The sequence below is a fragment of the Sinocyclocheilus rhinocerous genome, unplaced genomic scaffold (genome assembly GCF_001515625.1).
Source record: "Sinocyclocheilus rhinocerous isolate Xijiao unplaced genomic scaffold, SAMN03320098_v1.1 scaffold603, whole genome shotgun sequence".
NCBI lineage: Eukaryota > Metazoa > Chordata > Actinopteri > Cypriniformes > Cyprinidae > Sinocyclocheilus > Sinocyclocheilus rhinocerous.
In genome coordinates this window covers 3,521,313-3,543,807 of record NW_015656630.1, presented here as the reverse complement: position 1 = coordinate 3,543,807, position 22,495 = coordinate 3,521,313, and the positions used below count along the sequence as shown (strand labels likewise).

The window sequence follows — 22,495 nt, the reverse complement described above, 5'->3', positions numbered from 1 at the left end:
GGCAAAAAAACCTACACAAAATATGTCTGTCTGTCAGGGTCAGAGATGAAGGAGCTAATGAACGCAACCACCATCCGTGCATCGACTCTGTGGTTTTATCCTATTTTCCGGCTTTTTTAAAAGCGCTTTAATTGGATTTCATCATCCTGACAAGTGCTTTTGGACAGATAATTATCACTGGTGCATTGTCCAGTGCTATCTCTGCCTCTCTTCTCAGTGGCCTTTGTGTTTAAACATGCCTTCTATCCAGATAAGAGCATGAGACTGCCATGCAAATAATCATCTCTGAACGTGCTTTAGTGCACTCACCCGAATAATCTCTTACCACGGGAAATAAAGGATTAGACCGCAGTGGACGCTTTCCCTGCATGTTTCTTCTCTCGTTTTCTCTCTTGCTCTCTTTCACACCAGTGCGTAGTTATTAGTCAGACAAGGGATTCCAACATGGTGGAAAATATTGGATCTGGATCAAGTGTAGCCATGTTATTCAACACCAGTGACCATTTCTACAGGGGGGCGGGAGAAAAGCTTCCGGAATCAATGTTGTAAGAAATATCATCCATTTAAATAGAAATCAACACCGCATACACCAATATAAAATTGCAAATGTACCATTCCTTGGTCCCAGGTGGATTTGAGCATGTTACACCATATCGCTGCGTTCAAGGAGTTTATTTCGCAGACGGCTAAACCGAAGACTGATTCCGTGGGGCACTTGAAGAGCTGGCTTGTGTCTGAACACATTCAGCGCTTCTTTCTGTTCCTCGTCATCCTTGACTACATTCCGGTTGACACTGTTGCTTTTGGGACTAATACAAGGAGGCGCATCAGAACAATTTACATTGTCAGAAGCTCTTTTTTCTCACCCCATTTTATAGACTTACGCAATTAAGCCTTGTTCCTTTTACTGCCAACATGAAACAGCGGAGAACATCATTTCTGCCACTGCCAAAAAGCCAGGGAGAGCTCAATATTCATGAAATATTTTAATATCCTACCTTCCCAGTGGGGTGAAGACAGTGAGAGAAATAATGATCACTGCTCATGTCAGCCAGCAAAAGCAGGAGAGAATTATGCAACAGCATATCTCTTCGGCACTTTTTTTTTTTTGGTGGTTTCGCACTTTTTTCCCGGTAAGTGGATTATACTCCAATCCAGGACACAAGAAAATTAATGTTTTCCATCACGACTACGAATAGTTTTGAAGCCTCGGATATTAAACTAGGCCTTAAACACGCTTGCCGCTGAAGATGTGGGCTGAACAATTTGAACATAATTGGTTTGCTGGTTTCTCCAAAACTGCACTATGTAGCAATTCTCTTCAGGGGTGGAGATAAAGAGTGGAAGATCTTATTAGGACTTGTATTTTGATGGGGTCAGGAGTTGAGCCTGCTCGTTGACATCTCAGTAAGAGCGAGGCCGTCTTGGGGCTGTCGAGGGGCTTGACTGACAAGCCTCTGACGATGAACAGTGGATTTGAAGAATTGATTTAGTTGTATCTTCTTGTTTGTTTGTGCCAGGGTGTGATGCATGATTGAGTCACTGACAGCTTAAAACCAGAGAATTAGAGCAAGCACATAATGACTGCAGGACTATTCCTTCGTTTCCTGCCACCCTTCCTGTACAAAAAAAAAAGCATGTCCTGTTGATTTCCAATGCAAATTGCAATCATGATCAGGGTATGCTCGCAGTAAGTGATATTAACAGTAGGTTTATAGACGCAAAGCTCTACCAAGTCTGCCCCCAGGCGTCTTTTCTGCGGCGACACATATCATGGTCAAATAAGAACCTGTGTTTTCTCTTGGTAGTTTGTAACTTGCATTATGTATGAATGGTATGTCTGAATAATGAAACTTGATTGTAAGTGTAACAACACACCACTGCAAGGCTGTGAAGGTGTTAGTGCGTGTGTGAATGTATACCTCTCTAATGGAGCTTAATGGCTTGCGTTCAGATCTCTACCGCTTTAATGGGGTGAGATGTCTGAGAGGTCTTTGTTCTTGTTTCACTCTCTTCAGCTGAAACTTTCCCACTGACCCACAGAAGAGACTGAGACCAGTGTCCACTAAACCAACTCTGTTGGATTCACAAGCAAAATGGAGGCCATTTTTGGGCTGGCATGGACTGACATTGGTCTTCAGGTTGGTTTGTGCTGATTTTGTGATACTCTACCTATTAGTTTAGCTGGTCAAGCTAGTTATGAAGCATGGTGGGAAGCCACCTTCCAAAACATGATACCAGCCATCCCGGTGGCTTCCTCAACGCTTGCTTAAATGAAGTATTGTTAGTGAGATGGCAAAACAAGATCTTCTCAGTCTGTCAAATCTGAAAAATATATTAAGGAAATTAAAATATATGAGGCTCAGGGCATCTTCAGTCTTTGGGAGATTGTTTGCCTTTTTATTTAAAGAGCCTTCAATTTTAATATCATACATATTTCCAAATAATCCTCAACAAGTGCAGAGCTGTTGCCCATTTCTCCATGGCAACACACTGAACAGAGAAATGTTGTTCTTCACAGTTATCATGCAAAGCCTATGGCAAGGCAATTACATCACGCAAAATTGATTTTTCATCACACTAAGAGAATGAACCACTTCATTACTGACACCTCAGAAATCTGATGGGCCTTGTTGGCCTTTGAATGAGCAAAATAACAACTTATATTTGCATATTGAAAGATAAAGTAAGATGAAGGAAGGGTGAAAGAACACAAAAGACAACTAAAAACTGAAGCACGAGTGTAAAAAACTAAATACATGTTATCTAGCATACAGGGCTTCCCTGAGTCACACAGATACTAAAAAAAAATCCAATTTCTACTTTGAAACACAATATTCCCTCAAATGTTGTCCCATCTAACCTAAAAAGTAGCATTTACAAACAGTTTCATATTGTACAGTAGTAATCTATCTTAAACCAATAATTGAACAACTTGTCAATGATGCAAATAAATCGCTCTGCATATAAATGATGCATAGATAGTTCTCTTCTCAGAGACAATGTTGCCAGAAAAAAAAAAAAAAAACGGCATGTACTGTAGGTCAGGAAAATTGACTTGCCTCACCAGTATAAGCCTACATATACTTGATATGTCATTGTACAGCCACAAGCTAATCATTGCAATTTCAGAAGTGTTTCATGGGGCATACACAAACATATAATTTAGGGATACTTTCTTAATTTAATATGAACTGTTTAACACATTAATATAATTAACAAAATTAATGCAGCATTTCTTTTTTTCACTTCCTGACCCAATATATTTTCCAATCTGTACTCACAGCAGGTACAGTGAAAATGTGAATGGCTCAATAAATTAGTAGGGATGTGTGGATTTATCCTAAAATATTGATACTGTTACGAGTGCTTTGAAGGATAGTTCACTCAAAAAATAATAATCTGCCATAGGGCTGCACAATATATAGTTTCAGCATCGATATCGCGATGTGCGCATCCGCGATAGTCACCTCGCAGGATGTGCGATGTTTAGTATACTGATCGTTATATTTATACTGATTGTTTTCTTTGCTCACACACAGACACAGTGTCTACACCGGACTCGACAGATGTACAGAGATACCCATTTTAAATAAATTTAGTAGCAGAGCTACTGCAAGGGATTTTCAGTGCTGGAAATCCATTTATCCTTTGTTGAAACATCCGCGTCGTCGCGGAGAGCGCAGGTCACGGTCGCTTAGCAACGGTAGACGCCACGAAAGCGCAAGCTCCCGAGCGGTTTGGAAAGAAGGAGAAAGCGGCGAGGCTGGCGTTTTCCACACGTTTTTAGGGGCGACATGTGAACGGCCCCAAAGTCTGTCTACACTGGACGCGACAAAGCGACCTTTGCAAATCATTTGAATTTTGTGTCAGTACATCATAAAGAGAATGCGGCATCAGTTTACTGTCGGTGATTTGTCGTGTCGCGCCGCATTCAGTGTAGTCAGTCACACAGTATCACTGATTATAATGGCTTCTATTGTATTTTGTCGCGTCGCGCTGCTCGCGTCCGGTGTAGACACTGTGAGCCACGCAGATGCATGTGAACACTGAATTCTGTTCACTTCTGCGTTTATTTGTGCCTGAAATACTGTGCTCTGCAAGTATCCTTGTAAACGCAGTTGCTTATGGCTTAGGTAAAGGGAAACAATTAAGAAAGAAAATGGATGTGTAACAGTATATTGGTTCACAGCAGTTTAATGTTCCTGTTGCTTTCTCTGTCATGAACGTCAAACAACAAAACACAAAGACAACCCACTTTTGTAGCTTTAACACAGATTTGTTAGATTAAATTTATAGTGAAAACTATGCAGTGTTATTTTACATTTGATTATTCAATTTCTATACCTGAATACTGTTAGGCTTACCTGAAAAATATAAAGCACTGCTTATTTCATTTGCATCTTTGTTCTGTTATTTATCTATGCTTGTAATTTTTCTTTATTTCCTATGCTGATTTACTCGCCTACAAAATCACCCCAATCATTGATTATTATTTTTAAGTCATCTGATTTTTTTTAAATATTGCAATATATATTGCAGAAAAAAAATATATCGCAATGTGAGTTTTTTTCCAATATCGTGCAGCCCTAATCTGCCACCACTTAATCACCCTTAAGTCATTCTACATCTTATTTTTTTTTTCTTCTGTAAAAAGCAAAATATTATATTTTTGGGTAATCTATTACTTTAACTAGAGATTTAACTGATTTAGCATTACAAAAAATGCATATAAGTTATGAAGTAAAAATTAAGCTTGACATACATATGCATGCATGCATACAGTTTATGGCCTCTGAAATTCAAGTGATCATAGTAGAAAACTGTACACTGATAAAAATGATTTTGTGGTGAAGAAAATACTACATAAAAACAAATGTAATTTTTACATTAAATAATTTAGTTCAGGCAAGAATAAAAAAATAAAGTAAATTCTATATTAGTACTCAATTTAAGCTTGTAGAAATTAAAGTTTGAACTTACAAGAACTTACATTTTACTTGGAATTGTTTGTTATGTTTACAAGGATTCTTTAAGTAAATATCAAAGTTATGATCCCGTTTTTCCCATCATGCACTGGGGCATGAATAATTAAAAAGGTTAAATTTTTCACTGTTTTCGAGTTGTATTTTACGGAGCCCCTAAAGGGACATGGTGGTGGAAAAAAAATTCGGGGTGGGAGGACATTTTTTTTGCGTTCTCTCGCAAAACTTTTGCATTCCCTCGAGAAACTTTTGCGTTCTCTCACAAAGATATTTTAATAATTGGTTCAAATAAAGTATCAAAACCAAGTAATCACATGGTTTTATTGAACAACACTGTTAAAATATATAATGTAATATGCCTATACATAACATGAACATAACAAGTACATTATGTATTATAACAAAAACCTGCAGAGGGCGCCAGCGGCCTGGTGATGCTTCACTTTACAGCGAGATTCAATGATGTTTAAATCCATTTAATTTTAATATTTGGCCGCATGCAAACTCAGAGCGAGGGTTTGAACTTTTATTTCTAAATTGCGATGTACAACAAATCGCATATAAACAGCACATGCAATAAAAGACCGAACAATATAATGCAAACACTATCAAAGATTATACCCCAAAATCAACTTTATCCTGATATCGCGAGATCTCGTGCGCTGCTAAAGCCAGGCGAAACGGCTCTGTATTTATATCAGACGAGCTGCATCGTTAATTTAGCGAGAACAGACTGTTTGTATCGAAAACAAAAATTAACACCAATTTCATATATACTGCCTTTTAAACATCCAAGTACTTTTCAAGTACCTTTTCATAAATATGGCTCTTTTCAAGGAATTAAATTTAAAAAAGTCAAATTCAAGCCCTTTAAGCACCTTGTACGAACCCTGAAATTAAAAACGTAAAAAAAAAAAAAACTTAAAAAGCAGTTTAAGCTTGACATGAGGCTTCTGGTGATTGATAAAGACGTGAGGTATTGATCACTGACCGCGGCCCTCTCGGGATAAACGCCGGCGCGCAGCAGCGACGCTCTCCAGCTCTCCACCTCCTCCAGAGTGTCACACGCCAGCTCCAAGAAACGGTTGTCCTTGAACACGTTACTGAGAGAAAACCAGCGTCACTCCTCCGTCAGAAACATCACAGACAGCAGAGCATCGCAGGATCTCGGAAAACTCCACGAGTGAAAACTAAGACTAGCCCTGACTCCTCTGTGCTGTTACAGCTGTGCTATCCTCATAGAAATGACTGCATGCAAACCAGCAGAGAGAGATCTGTCATTTACCGCTGCTCCGTGTTGAAGATGGCAAACATGTGCTTGCTGGACATGAAGCTTTTCTCCACATCTCTGACCTTCAGATTGTCCAGGGGCAGCATGTACTTCTTCTCTTTCTCCTGCGGGATCCAGATAAAGACACGGGTCAGCAGCAGAACTGGATCTGAATGAGCTCAACAGGTTCATCAAGATGTCATCACAGTCTTCTCACACACATTCTGTTCATGATTAAACGACGCGTCGATGGATTGCATTCTGCATTGACCAAAGACTGAAACAGCTCCGAAACATGAGCGTGTAATTTAAACAATTCAGAAATGCAACAAGCTTTATTGCTTCACAATAGTAAAAGCGGATATATGTTTGTGCAGTGAGAGTGTAGCTGGTTTGCATTGGCTGAGAGAAATCTGTCATGACATTTAAAGAACTTGCAATAGTTTGTCAATCCAATCTAAACAAAGACAGATCTGTACATCTGAGCACCGAATCATCTGTTTTGAACCATTGAATCACTGATTTCAGACACACTTTCTGGTTTATGCCTGAATAACTGACTTCTGCAGCTAATATAGTATGATAAAACAGCACACAAAGGAACAGGAACACTCTCTTCTCTCTCCAGTCATTGTCTGTTATTCATCTCACCTCGTCATCTTTGAACCAGGACAGGCTCTCGGCGGTCAGCACGAACCAGTACTCCTTCGCTCCTCCCTTCATGATGCTGATGTTATTGATGGTCAGCCAGCCCTTACGGATCACCTGACGGAGAAAGCCAGACGCGTCACACACAAACACACACTTCCATCAGAAGCACAGTGCAGGACACACGGACGAATGTGGATGAATGACGTGAGAAATCAACAGTGTGAGACAGTGGCTGCATCCCAAATCACGCACTCATGCACTACTCCGTGATGTGTTGTAGTATAAATAGTGTGAGTAGTGTGTTCACACTGAACATTACACAAAGAGAAAGTGCACTTTAAATACCCGGATGATGCACTTTAACAAGCAAAGAAACAAAGTGTGGAATGTTGGACACCAGAGAGAGGAGAGGGTCTGTATTACTTACTATTGGAGAAAGCGTAACGGCTAACTTAACCAATCACAGCCTTGCGTCACTGAATTTCAGTCAGAGTTGTGTGACACTCAGTCGTCGTTTACGGATCCCATAGGAATGAAGGAGGAGTGCCGTAAACTGAATCCCAGCTGTCGCAAAAGTCAGTGACTTCTCTTATAAAACGGCATTTTTTTTCGTGGTAAACTCTAAAAATAGTTCAATCCAAAAGTATTGCTTAGTGTAAAACATTAGCAGATAGGCTGTCGATTCATTAAATGATGAGCTGTTTCCTCTAAAAAGCTGTTTATTCAGCAAAGTGAAGCCTCTTCTCCATTGACATCCATTCAAAAAAACGGCATCTGGTCTCCTTTCCGTTAACATTAGCCGTTACGCTGTTTTGGCTAAAGGTGGCTTCTAGTGGCTTTGCTGGACACTTCATGCAGCAGTGACGGGGGAGAGGCTACAGGTGTACCTGAGTAACTGCAGTCAGTGTAAACCCTTTACTAACACACAGTCTGTCTGAACAAACACAGACGAGTGCAGTGAAACCACTCAGATCTGCTGCATCTGTTACATCAGCACTATTAGACGAGCTCAGATCGACACCTAAACTAACGGCTGTATAATGCATATTATAAATACTAATGATAAAATGTTAATTAATGACGTATCATGAAAAGCATAATTTTTCTGTGTTTAATAAGTGCTATAATTGGATCCCCGGTGCATCTACCAACCCAGGACACGTGAAAAAGAACAACCCAGTAACTTTATTTTGTAAGCCTTTCTCTGCAAGCTTGTGAAAAAACGAGCGCGTCAGATTTCACTCCCCTAGTGACATAGAAAGGGATCTTATTATAATATTACCGCCCCTTAATCTGTAAGTTTACACCCACGGCGCCGTTATTGTGTTTTCGCAAGCGACAACGGTGTACTAGTTCTAATGCCATGACAAAAGTTTGAGCAAAACATACTAACTGGCTACTGGCTGCACAGACGAGCACAGAACACTATTTATAGTCCCAGCCTCAGAGGAGACAAGAGAGCAGTGGATTTATTGATTTATTTCATGTATTGCTGCTGCCACACAGATCTAAAATAAACATGTGATTTATTTCCCAGCTGTTTACCTTCACAGACATAACCGACTGTTTTTTGTAACTTGTGTGTGAATGAGAACTTAGTTTAGTACTCACATGCTGTGTGGTGGCCTCTTTCTGTCCGTGTGCTTCGGATGTGTGCTCTCAGAAAACCTTATATCTGAAGTTTAAACTCATATGGTTTAAAACGCATGATTTCAGCACGATAAACATGATAATCAGAACCAAAACAGATTTTTTTAGCAGGTACGAGCTGTAATGGCGCAGCTCTATTCTGGAAAAGGGGGCGGGGAGCAGCAGCTCATTTGCATTTAAAGACACAGGCCCGAAAAACAGCTTGTTTCTGCTTCCACACAAAATAGGCATTTTCAAAATGATATAATAAATGATCTGTGGAGTATTTTGAGCTGGAACTTCACAGACACATTCTGGGGACACCAGAGACTTATATTACATATTGTGAAAAGGGGCATAATATGTCACCTTTAAGGAAAATGCATTATGCTGACTTAAAAAAAAAAAAAAACTTTTCCACATCACTGTAAAGGAAAACAAGTAAAAGCACTCAGATGGGATAGAGGAAGGCCAAAAGAAAGAGAAGCATCTAGGAGTTACAGCAGCAGGAGAGAAATGGCATAGCACATTATTGAGAGAAGCATTGGTGCTAAGCTGCTTATTGATAAAAGCGCTAATCTGCCTGGCGGAAGGTAAAGGAGGCTGGAATGAATAGTGATAAAACATTTGAGCTAAAGGCAATGCCATAAGGGAGCTGGGCCTCTACATAGCTTTCCCTAAAGGAGCTTCTCATTTTTTATTAAGTGCAACTCTGACCATCGGTGACTCAAAGAACGTGTTTCTGTCAGTGGTGAAATGAGACAGGGGCACAGAATACAACTGCCACTGCCTTTCATCTGCTTAGGCAAACAGATAGGGAAATGGAGAATTTCACTCTCTATAGGCCTGTCACAGTTATTACAAAATCACCTGATTGATCTGATCGTAATTATCAAGCACTTTAAATTCCAATCTCATATTACCATTCACAGCCAATGTTTAAGCCAATGTAGAAATTCCATGAAATGTCTTTATACTGTACATCAATATATCACTATAATATAATATCCAGGTTGGCTGAGTTTCAAAAAGCTGCGCTGTTAATGGAAAGTGAACTAATGATCGCTATTATTTGTATGACAATTATTCATAATTGTGTCAGCCCAACCTATCTACATTCATCCTTATCGTAGCTTTCTCTTCTCATATCATAAGCAAGAATGTAATATGATGAAATCAGAGATGCTCTGCCTCTGGCGCAATAAAAAAAAATGACAGTGCTTCATAAACACCCATGTAGAAAAATTCTTCCAAGACAACATTCGCATAAATCAAGCTCCTTGTGCTTGTGTGCAGAAATATATTTGGGAGGAAATGAATCTGACTGTGAACACTTGCATATTACCATAATCATTATCACTATTGTCATCCTTGTCTTCGACGACACTATCATTAGTCGCACATCTGTGTGCTACTATGGTGCACTGCGCTTCGCTGTCGAACAGCTCAACAGCATCAGCCATCTCCTTCGGTGACAGAGAAACCGTCTCCTGCCAGTGAAGCACCTCCTGGGTAGGGGCTGTAATCCCTCTTAACAGGTAATCATTGGGATGTTAGATCGAAATCGCCAACAACGCGTACAGGGACCAGACCAGAGGCGTGAAGATTTACGCAAGGCCTTTCCACTACTCAAAACCCTAAGTTTCTGAAAGAGTTTGTGTCCTTTTGAGATGAAGGGAGGAGGAGAGAGACAGAGAGAGATGATCCAATTCTACTGTGTCAGTTCTGCAGGGCCCATCCCAGCGTGCTTGTCAAGATCATGAGAATCGATTAGCCCAGACTGAAAATGTCATGTCAGTCTCATTTATTTGAAGTAGAGATCCAACAGAGTGGTGATATCTAGTGAATCATTTTGGCAGAAGAACCGGCTTGAACATACTAAAATTGGTTGATGGCCAAAATGTGGTTTGACTACAAAAGAAAAGAAAGAAAGAACTGTAAACCGTCCTTTGTGGCTATACTGTCTTATCACTTATCACTGGACAAGATTACTCATTTGGAATATGTCTGCCCGGTGCACTAAATCCCTGAGCACTTGTCCAGGTCAATCGATTAGTGTCAGCCGAGAGACAGAGAGAGATGATCCAATTCTACTGTGTCAGTTCTGCAGGGCCCATCCCAGCATGCTTGTCAAGATCATGAGAATCGATTAGCCCAGACTCAAAATGTCATGTCGGCCTCATTTATTTGAAGTAGAGATCCAACAGAGTGGTGATATCTAGTGAATCATTTTGGCAGAAGAACCGGCTTGAACATACTAAAATTGGTTGATGGCCAAAATGTGGTTTGACTACAAAAGAAAAGAAAGAAAGAAAGAACTGTAAACCGTCCTTTGTGGCTATACTGTCTTATCACTTATCACTCGACAAGATTACTCATTTGGAATATGTCTGCCCGGTGCACTAAATCCCTGAGCACTTGTCCAGGTCAATCGATTCTGAAGTGTCAGCCAAGACCAGTCAGTCCGAAAGTGCCTGCAGAGACTTGTTAGTCCCAGTGAGACCCTCCTGCGAGACTCCAAGAGCAAAGAAGAATGCATATCTGACCTACCCTGTTGTCTTCACGACATCTGCCATGTTGACACAATAATACTGGCTGTAGGTGCAATGGAATTTCTTCTCATTGTGCTAATTTCCCTCAGTGTGAGCGATCTCTGTAGAATATAATTGCAAAGTATTTCTTGATAATTGCTCAGTTGCTCGCTCCCGCAGGCTGGAGGCAGAGAGGGTGCCTCGAACTCTTGAATCCCTGTAAGTGCAGCAGTTGTCTTCACGCTAAGCATGAGCCTGTGAGGCCTTCGCACCTGACAGTAGATTGGTCCACCGAGAGGGAGCTGAGTGCCGGCAGTATTGTGCTCTAATGAGGAGCAGTCTGAGAGCATTATGGGCTGTATTCACTGAGGGGAGATCTGAGAGGGTGGGCGCCAAGTTTGAGGTTTACGGCTGCATTCTGCTATGGATATTAGCCAGAGCTGGGTTGAGCAGATGCTCAAAATGTGGGATTCTGGGAAGGGCCTTGAGGCAGCCTCCATAAAGGCAAGGCTGCTTCACATAGAGAATATGTGAGTAGGAGATGAACCATACAAAGAGTAGGGAGCTCTAAAGGTACTGAATATTTACTCTTTTAGCTTCTCTTGGTGCCGGGGCTGATTTATGGCCATACTGGATTTGTTATATAGGGTGCATAATTTAGTAAAGTGAAAAAGGAAAAGACAGCGAGGAAAAGGAAGAACGCTCTGTAGAAAGGCAACATTTTGATAGTAGATCCTCTTATCTTAAAGCTTTGCTTGCCAGAGAATATGAGGCGTGTGTAGTAGATATGAAGATAGAGAGATGGAGTGGAGATAGCAGGGAAGGGCTTGGCTTGGAGCTATTTTTCAGCTACAATGCTTTGCTAGCCTGCACATCAGTGATTTTACTTAGTTTTGCCGTGCCCTGGATGGTCAAAGCAGCCTGACTGAGTGAGGGTGAACTGAATCTTATAAATCGTATATCAGGTTATGATAAATTTTATACCACTTTATCTGTAGTGTATGACTGTATCACAATAGTTATTTGTCCTGGAAAATGAACTAAAATGGTTTAGTGAATTAAAGGTAAAGTGTGATATTTCTGCACCCTTAGCTGCATTATATGGAATTGCAATCTGTTTGTTTGAGGGACCCGACCGGAGTCTGGATATATAATTAATGGCTGAACCAATGTGTTAGTTTGGGACAGAAGTACCTGTTTGTCCAACCAGTTTTTTAAATGTGTTGGGGCAAATATTATTTTTGCAATTGTGTTTAATAGCATTAGCGGCTCAGAAATTGCACATTTCACCTGTAAATACTTGCAACAACAACAACAACAACAACAACAAAAAGAGTAAGTTCTTAATGTTTACATTACGTAACATTTCAAAAGTAACACTAGAAAACCGATAGTTCCAATGTTCTGAATAATCCAATTACAGTCAATAATGCCTGTGATTCCACCACTTGAGCTGTGTGAGCTGGGCAGTAAATAAACATCGTCAAACCCAAACCCTACACACTTTAGAATAATCAGGTGCACACAGCATAAATGGAATAAAACAACTAACCTCTGGAAAAAGTGAACTTATGTATTATCGTTACCTCTGAGTCAGAATGTGTCACATTGTCACAGACAATAAAGCATAATTTTTTCTTTGACGTAAAGAATGTTATTGTCAAAAAAAAAAAAGCACAATCCAACATTTCATATAACTGAATTCTACTGGAAAGTCGTGAAACACATAGCTAACTTAAATAACTAAACTGCTTCAAATGCTTCCTTTATAAAACTTCCTCCTCATCAGTAAAAGCAAAGCAGTCATACATACTAATAGGTATAGATAGGGCTGGGCGATAATTCGATAACGATAATTATCACGATATAATTTTCCTTGGTAAAAACAATATGAAGAGTTCGATAAATGTTCGATATAATGTTTATGCACCAAAAGCGGAACGAAACAGCGCACTTATTGCAGGATGGTTATTATGTCCTTGTAAATTCACCCAGTATGTTGTCATGATTTGCTGTCTTCTTAGCTCCAATGGCATTTCCCCCATTTCTACCTGTAACGCTGGCACAGATGTTGTTTTAAAAGCCCCACTACATATCCTTAATGCTTGTGCTTGTATTACATCCAATCTTTTCAACAAGGTTTTAGATGCTGACCCATATACCACACATCCATAATCCATAACTGATCGTATTAAACCTATATATATAGTTTTCAAACTAGACCTGTCAGCTCCCCACTCTGATCCCACCAAACATCTCATCACATTTAAAACCTTTTTACACTTGTTTATGACATTATCAATATGTACCTTCCATGTGAGCCTAGCATCGAACCACACTCCTAAAAATTTGAATGATTCTATCCTTTCCAGCTCCTTGCCATATAAATACAGTTTGACCTCTGCTCCAATTTTTTTCCTTGTAAAGAAGAGTGTTCTTGTTTTTTCAACAGAAAATTTAAATTTCATATAACTGAATTCTACTGGAAAGTCGTGAAACACATAGCTAACTTAAATAACTAAACTGCTTCAAATGCTTCCTTTATAAAATTTCCTCCTCATCAGTAAAAGCAAAGCAGTCATACATACTAATAGGTATAGATAGGGCTGGGCGATAATTCGACAACGATAATTATCGCGATATAATTTTCCTTGGTAAAAACAATATGAAGAGTTCGATAAATGTTCGATATAATGTTTATGCACCAAAAGCGGAACGAAACAGTGCGAGCTCACTAGAGCAGATGTGTTCACAGATGCGTTAAGCAGCGCTGTGAGATCCAGTGTGAAGCGTTTGAATTCAGCGATGAACCATGGTATTGAGGTGCTATATGTGTGGTTTTAACTGTGTTTATGTTTATCATGATTTAAATGTATGCTACTATGGGAAACCAATGCTTAATTTAAAAAATAAATAATTAAAAACTTGGTCAGAATAAATTTAACCATATAAAACTGAGGTTGCTACAATTTTTCACAGATGTTACTGATTTTGATAATAAACAAAAATGTACCTCTGCGCCCTAACTCAAGCTACTATCATATGTGCATTTCTAAGAGACAAAAAGTGATATTATTATTATTATTATTATTAATAGTATTATCAGGCAACCCAAACCTGTTTCTTGATTTGAAACAATATCACTCATTAGAACATGCAGAAACTAAGAAATATTTTTTTTCTATTTAGATATTTATTTAGTTAAGGAAAATTAATGGTCTGGTTTCTACAACTTTCACTTTGGAGCAAAAATCTGGCTTTAAACTTGAAAGAAATAAAGATTTGACATTTATCATGATAATTATCGATATAGACTGATATGAAAAAAATTATCGTGATAATTTTTTTGGCCATATCGCCCAGCCCTAGGTATAGATGCAAAATCTTTGCCAGATGAGACATTTCTACCATCTCTTAATTTATACCATAACCTGCCCAGCCCCAAGTGTGTGTGTTGAGTGTTTTATGAGCGTTCTTCCAACACACTGGCACTTGCAAGGTTAAGGGATGTGTTTTACTAATTAAAGCCCACCCCAAAATCCAACCTGAATTCCTGCCTTCCAATCCTCCTCCCTCTAGTTGAAGGGCAGCCCATGGTGAAGAGGGGGGAAAACTCAGAGTGTTATCTCCGTCTAATTAGGGATGGGTATCGTTAAGGTTTTAACGGTATTACTACTCTTATCGATACTGCTTATCGATTCGGTACTTTAACGGTATTCTTATCGGTACTTTTCTGGTCTTTCATAATTTAGCCCCGGGACCAATTAAATACCGGGTTTCGGTACCCATCCCTACGTCTAATAAGGCATTTTAATTGTATGGGTTTAATTTAAGCACAGATTTACAGCTTCACAAGCTCTCATCACACCGATTTTAAAATAACTGGGAAGGTCTCTCCCTTGATCCCGTCTGTGCGCTATGTCTCTCACTCAAGGCTGTTCCAGAGAGAGAGGAACACATCACAAAAAAGGTGTTAGATCTTTGCCCATGACCAAGCTAATTATCAACACTGTACTTGATGAGCCTATGCAGTCCCCTCGGTAACTGTCACACAGTCTAACACATTTGGAGGTTATAGGGAGAGAGTTTTAGGAAGATCCATGAACTGTGAAAGACACGCACAAACACAACACACAGCAACACATTCAAACAAATCTCTGCTCACGGAGTCAGGCCATGCCACTGTGAATTGAGCATTGAGGGTTTTTTTCACACCTCAGGAGAAGTCTTTCCGAACAAAAAAACTCCTCTTAATGAGTTTTTTTTTTACGGACCAGGAAGGAAATCAGTGAAGCCAGTCATCACGCTCAATCCTCACTGGCAATAAACGGCAAACAAGGCGACTGTGTTTACACTCATCAGAGCTTAAACTTGGGAGAGCTTGAGCCAAAGATGTCACACGCACCTGAGCACATTGCCACGCGCACGGAGTCATCGGTGAGCATATTACCATTCGCTCTGTCACGCTCCACTCTCCACATCTGTCACTCAGTTTGGCTGAGATTTACATTTTTTATTTTGGTCAATCTGTTAAGCCTGATGTGGGTTTGGGATGGGATGGAGGGGGTTCCCTCACGAGTTCACATCTGCCAAGAGATGTCACACGAGTCAACATCTGTCCCTTGTTTATACACCTATCAGTCAACTCTCACAGATACAAATATCCAGTTATGTAACGTATGTCACCGAGTAATAATCTGATCGGTTAGGTCGACTTGCTGAAACCAGTCCACACAGAGGAAACTCAGCCCAAATTCACACAAACGGATTACGTGAGTACATGCAGAAGCCTGGAAGTACACACACACACACACACACAGAAACAATACACACCAATGCAGCACACTCTCCATAGCTGGAGTCTATTGTCACTTCCATGCCATATGCTGTCCATCACGGTGTGGGAGCTGCCGTGGGTAACTATTCTCCCCAGTCAGTGAGTCTGCAAGGCCTGCACTCACCCTGACTGTCATCTAGCATCTGCTGGCTTTATCAAACACCAGACTGGTACTGACGGAGTCAGGACCCATGTGCCCTTGCTTTCTGTCTCAAGCCTCTGCCCAGTAAACTTCACTACCACTCTCACTGGAGATTACACTCAATTTGAAATTTCTTATGTTTCCCCTTGATCCACACACAAATTGTAGCACCAATCGCTTTACTTTTGTTTCCCCTTGGATTCCATCTGAAATTAGCATGTTGAATTGGCATCTAAATGGGTCAGACTGAATAGGCATCTGAGCCAAAGAAAATGACTTTGGACTTGTTCAATAGCGGCAGGTCACACAGGCCCCTCTCACTGAGTAGATCCGATTTCATGAGAAATCAGAGAAAACATGAGCTCTAGCAAATATGCCAATTTTGCACTCTACCCACACTACAAAAATACAATGAATTCATTTCATGACTGGACCGTTGCAATTGTCTGATCACAAAGTAAATTCAAGTGTATTTTCAGACAGTGAACTGGTGGCCAGAGAATATATAAAAGGGTACATGATGCAATACAAGAGCCATTTTTGACATCTTTCAAACAGACAGATTCTTGTTGGCAAGATGGTCTTTTCATGTCATATATTGTGAATTAACCCACAATGAACAAAATGAGGAGAATAATATTTAGCATATAGCAAAATATTCATATATCAACACCCACTACTTTAGCACAAGTACCAGTCTGAACAAAATTGAAATGACCCATATCAGCAATTGCAAGCAACACCAATTTTTCCATCACAGCATTACACATACAAAATCAGAAATAAAATTGGTACCGTTTTTGTGCTGTATTTTGGTTGATTGGTCTTGTAGCTGTAATCCGAGTACTGGTCTGAGCCGGTGGAGTTGTCATCACCGCCTGTTCCCACAAAGGTGTTGGCAGCTGGGAGCTCCTGGACAGCCTGATGCTTTTGGGAGGCAGATGGGGACTGGGCCTGGAGCTGGATGGAGGGCAATGGGGAATTGGAACGGTAGTGCCTGCCTAGGTCAGGGCTTCCAGGCGGATATGTCAGAGGCAAATGGATCCTGGGGCTGTCGTTGACCCCATCAAGGTTAAATTTCAGACTCTTTTGAAGGCTGACTTCTTCATCCTCTCCAAGAGGTTTAGGTGACTTTGGTGGTTTACCTTTTTTACCCTTTCTCCCCTTGCCACTTTTTGGCCCTTGCTTGGGGGCATACAAATCTTTGGTCTCCTTCTTGCCAGCCTGATAACCACTCTTAGCTTCTCTTTGAAGGCGATGCCTGATGAAGACCACTACAACAATCACAGTGACCACTCCCGCCACTCCAGCTAAACTGCCATAGACAATGTTGCTTTTTTGGGCAGCCAAACCATAATCTGGGTCTCCTGCAATGTCCATGTCCAGTGGGGTGTACAAGCTATGCCCCACAAGTGCCTCCACGTAACTTACGTTGGTAATGGTTTCATTTACGTAAATGTGTACCAAGGCAATGGTGTGACGGGAAGGTTTGCCCCTATCGCTCACTTTTATCACCAGTCGATGCAGACCACTGTGTTTCCGAGTTAGTTCCTTGGTTAATGTGATCTCGCCATTAGATGGAGAGATGTAAAAAAGGTCATGTGGATTTCCCCCAGCAATGCTGTATACTAGCTCAGCATTGGAACCGGAATCAATGTCCTCCGCTTCGACCACTTCCACAACACTGTCTGGAGCAGCCATGGGAGATAGACGTATGAAGGATGAGTTTGATGGTTTGGTGACAACAGGTGCATTATCATTCTCATCGAGGACATTGATGGTCACGCCAACATAGGATGATCTTGGTGGATCCCCTCCATCTACAGCTTTCAAGCGGAATGTGTAACTGCTCTCCTTCTCTCTGTCAAATGAGATACTGGACAGAATAGTGCCAGTACCATTCTGGATCACAAATTTGCCTACATCAGGTTCCACAGAAAGTTGCACTTGAGCATTCTCCCCCTCGTCCATGTCCTGTACTGTTACCATGCCAACAGGGCTAAGGGGTGGCATGTTCTCCAAGACTGAGAAGCTGTATCCACTCAGCATGAACTTGGGATCGTTGTCATTCCGATCAAGTACCTTGATTACAACTGTGGCAGTACCCCTGTGACTGGGAACCCCTTTATCTGCTGCAGTAACACGGAACTCGTAGCGCTCCTTGTGCTCACGATCAAGAGGGCTCCGAGCACGTACTTCACCTGAGTTAGGGTCAATCTCAAAAAGTCCCCTTGTTGAAGAGTCCGCAATAATGCTGTAGACCAGCTCTGCATTAGTGCCACTGTCTGCATCTGAGGCGACTACATCTACCACCTTTTCTCCTGGCTGGTTCTCCTCAGCAAACTCTACTTCAAACAGAGTCGATGAGAAAATGGGGGAATTGTCATTTGTGTCAGTCACTTGGACTTTTAGCGAGTTAGTGCTGGACAGAGCCGGATTGCCTGAATCCACTGCCACTATCTCCCCCCGGTAGTCCCTAACCCTTTCATAGTCCAGAGGTGTTGTGGTCTGCAGAAAATACTTCCTCTTGTTGTCAACTGATGAATCACTGGCTGGCCGAAGCTGGAAAGGAACATCACCAGCAACCACACATGTCACCACGGCATTCTCTCCCTCATCCTTGTCTGAAACCTGTACCAATGCCACTGCAGTGCCTACAGGCATATCCTCTGAAATGTTTGCTACTCCATCACTATGGGTCACAAGACCAATGCCTCGAATCTCCACTGCTGGTGCATTGTCATTCTGGTCGGTTACATCAATAGAAACATATGTTTTAGAACTTTTGGGTGAGGGGCCTTTGTCTCGGGCAACGACGTAAAACTTCAAATTGTTGATCTCCTCACGATCCAATGGGCCTTTGACATATATGATGCCTGATGAGCGGTCTATCCGGAGAAGTTTTGGCACAGGATCAATGGCCTGATGCAACATGTATTCAATCTCACCGTTAGGACCCAAGTCTGAATCATTAGCCTTCACCTGCAATAGAAAATATAAAACTTGACTTGTACTGAAATCAATTAAAATGTAAAGTACTAAAATAACAGCAAAATGGATTTTACACATACTCAAGACAATGTACAAAAAATACTGCAGGACAAGACTGCAAAACAACATTCATTAGACACTGGACATTAAATATTGGGTATTTAAACAGAGTGAATCTATTTATAGCACAAAACTGGGAACATAGTCAAAGCATTGCATAACAGGATTTCTGGGGCACAGGCTATCTATAGAGAGTGGGGTTCCTTAGAAATTTCATTCTACTCAGATAATTTCAGTAATCTAAAATTTTAGATTCAACTTTAATAGTTTATAGTGATTTACTTATTTAACCAAATGAACATGTATTTTATTTAACCAAATTAATGTGTATTTTTTTTACTTATTTATTCTTTAACTAGATTAACACGTATGTGATAATCAAACTGGATTATTCTAATAATTAAGGGAAATGAATTTGGCAAGTCAGGCCCTGCTCCACTGATGTAAGGCATCAAAGTAAAGAACAGACATCTGGGAGGTTGGAAAAGCAGCGCTCATTAAAATTTCACACTCCAACATGATGCAATAGGCAATTTATCTTGCCTTGTTCGGATCTAAAGGTTGACTTAGCATGTTTGCCATTTTACCTGTAACACAGAGTGTCCAATTGGGCTGTTCTCTGCGACCTCTGCTTCGTAGGAGGATTTTTCAAATTGGGGTGCATTGTCGTTGGCATCAGCAATGACGACCCTCAGCAAGGCACTGCTATAGCGAGGTGGATTGCCTCCATCCACAGCTTTGATGGTGAGATCGTAGGAGTCTTTCCGTTCTCGATCAAGGCTTCCCAATACAATGAGTTGAGGTAATTTTTCACCTCGGTCCTCTGCAACTTGCAGACCAAAGAGTGCTACAGCCTCTGGTCCTGCTGTTAGGGTGTAGTCAGCTACTCCATTTCTCTCCGTATCTTTGTCAGTGGCCAGTGGAATTGAGAAGAGCGCCCCCACGTGGGTGTTCTCTGGAACTGAGAGGGTAAGGACAGGTGAGGGAAACTGTGGTGTGTTATCATTGATATCCTGCACTTCGATCCTTCCCTCTATCAGCCGTGGACTCTGATTCTGAATGAGGTCTGTGACGGACACCTCAAACTCCAGAAAGCAGGGCTTGCCTTTATTACGACAATCCTTCAATGTCTCTCTGTCTATGGGGATCTCAGTGGTAAAGATATCTCCAGTTTTGCCATCCACCCGCAGATAGGGAGTGCCCACCTCCAGTTTGTACAGGTGTCCAGTGTCTGGTAGGCCCTGGTCAGCCGCCAGACTGCCAATCAGTGTGCTCGGAGGTTGTTCCTCATGCACACGGTATAGAATGCTACCCACCGCACCACTCAGCAAGTCCAGTAACAGTCCCCACAGCAGAAACAACACCACAGGGAGATCCATGGGCCCTTGGAGAGGTAACACCTCAGTCTGCAAAACAGTGTGAAAAACATGTTAAATCGTAAACAAGTGTGACATGTGGTGCTCTTTTGAACAAACATAGAAAAAAACTTTTTCTTTAAAAACTTTACCAGTGAGGGACTAGCCAAGGGTGAAACAGAATGCACACAGCACACACTGTTTTGTGTTCACATTGTGAGCACTAAATCCAAGGCTAAGAGTTGTAAAAGCTCTCCGGAAAATGCCTCTTCCCCCGACACCACTAAAAGCCTCCTCTCTCATTATCTTACATTATTTATCATCCTCATTTTTGAGCAGACAATTACTTGTATGTAAAGAAAGACAAAGAAGACCTACTGTACAAATGTCGTTCAAAAAGGTGTTTGAAACCATCAGCCAATAATTTTGTTGCATGACTGATGCAAAAATGCTTCATTTCTTAAATCTGGGCATTAAATCATCCCTATTAATACCACACAGGAAAATTTTAATTATCACCCTTTTGAGTGCCTGTCCAAGCTAAGCTGCTTTTGAAAATTAATGATTTAGAACACGCAATAAGACACTTCTTAATGGGCTTTTTAATACGAAGGTATGGGTTACTGTTAGGCTCAAAACAACAGCTCAGCAAGCTTTGTACTATTTACAACATAAATTAAACCATCTTATATGCAGTTTATAATGCACTTTCCTCAACATATGCTTAATCCAGTGCATATTCACAGCCAGTGATGAGGCTATTATTTTGGATGACTTCCCTTTAATGAAGGTTACACTCATTTGATTGGCCCATAACGTGAAATAGGCAGTTTCTCAATGCAAAGTGCTGATGAGACAAAAGGTCCGAAGAAGACTGCTAACACAGCAAAGGAACCATTCTGCATCACAGAATGTAGGCAGAAAGATTCCCCTCAGTGAAACACTGGTATATTAAGACGCTGCACTCCCAGGTCACAGAGGACCTGAAGGCCAGCCCTTATCTCAAAGTACAGATTTACTCAAGACAGATGAGAAATATCTGTCCTATCAAGGCTCAGAAGTTTCAGGCTAATTTACACACTGTAATGCTCTCATGTTTGATTTTCAACCTGCTAGGCCTCCTCATTAATCACTATCCTCTATTTTAGCATCTGCTTTGATCTGTATTCCCCTGGATCCAGGTTTCTCTCCTTTTTAAGCACCAAATAGTTTTAGAGTTTAATTATTTCCTGAGTGAGAAGACGTTGTGCCTTTAAATGACATCAGACAGTTTATTGAGCTGGGGCACTTAATGCTGCGGTCTTTTAAGTCCCTGTATGTTTATATGCAAAACATCCATGTCACATCTAGAATGGAGCACGAGACAAACCAGAATCGATAAAGGCTTTGCAAGCGGTCATGATCCAAAGGAAAGTAAATAAGTGTTATACAAAATAGCTAAACACAAGAATGCATAGAAATCCAATCAGAAATCCAATTCCTTCGTATCTGTTAAGATTTGGAGTGCAGCGTATTGATGCACTAATTGCCCAGGTATTGATGTGTCCTCTTTTTGCATTTGCAGGGCAGCCTCCTGTCGATTTAGCTGTGCTGATAGTGTATAGGGTAAAAACATGATTAGGGACTGTGGCATAAAGCACAGCCTCTGAAGGCCCAGGCAATAACTTGCGCTCATGGCAGTGGGAAGGTGGACCCTAGTAATGCAGTGAGACTGGAACACTGGATCTCCTGCTACAGATGTGAAAATACTCATAACGGTGATAATATGTTGGCCCATGCATTATGTGCTAGTGGAGAAAATGCAATTTTGTGGAGTTTTGGTGCATTGTTTTTTTTTTTTATAGACTTTAAAGGGGTCATATGATGTTGCTAAAAAGAACATTATTTTATGTATTTGGTGTAATTAAATGTGTTTATGCGGTTTAAGGTTCAAAAAACACATTATTTTCCACATACAGTACATTATTGTTTCTCCTCTATGCCCCGCCTTTCTGAAACGCGTCGATTTTTACAAAGCTCATCGGTCTGAAAAGCGAGGTGTGCT

At 40.8% G+C, this 22,495-nt stretch overlaps 1 protein-coding gene across 2 annotated transcripts in view; it reads right to left on the bottom strand.

Annotated features, from left to right (window-relative positions):
* The window catches only part of pcdh1a (protocadherin 1a), an 87,384-nt gene that overhangs the window by 62,494 nt on the left and 2,395 nt on the right, over positions 1 to 22,495 (bottom strand). For both annotated transcript variants that reach the window (XM_016528518.1, XM_016528519.1), the window contains exons 2-3: positions 19,684 to 20,502; positions 16,841 to 19,027 (exon numbers count right to left, since the gene is read on the bottom strand). In XM_016528518.1, coding sequence (XP_016384004.1) covers positions 16,841 to 19,027; positions 19,684 to 20,475 — 2,979 coding nt within the window. In that variant the 5' untranslated portion in view covers positions 20,476 to 20,502. The remainder of the gene's footprint in view (positions 1 to 16,840; positions 19,028 to 19,683; positions 20,503 to 22,495) is intronic.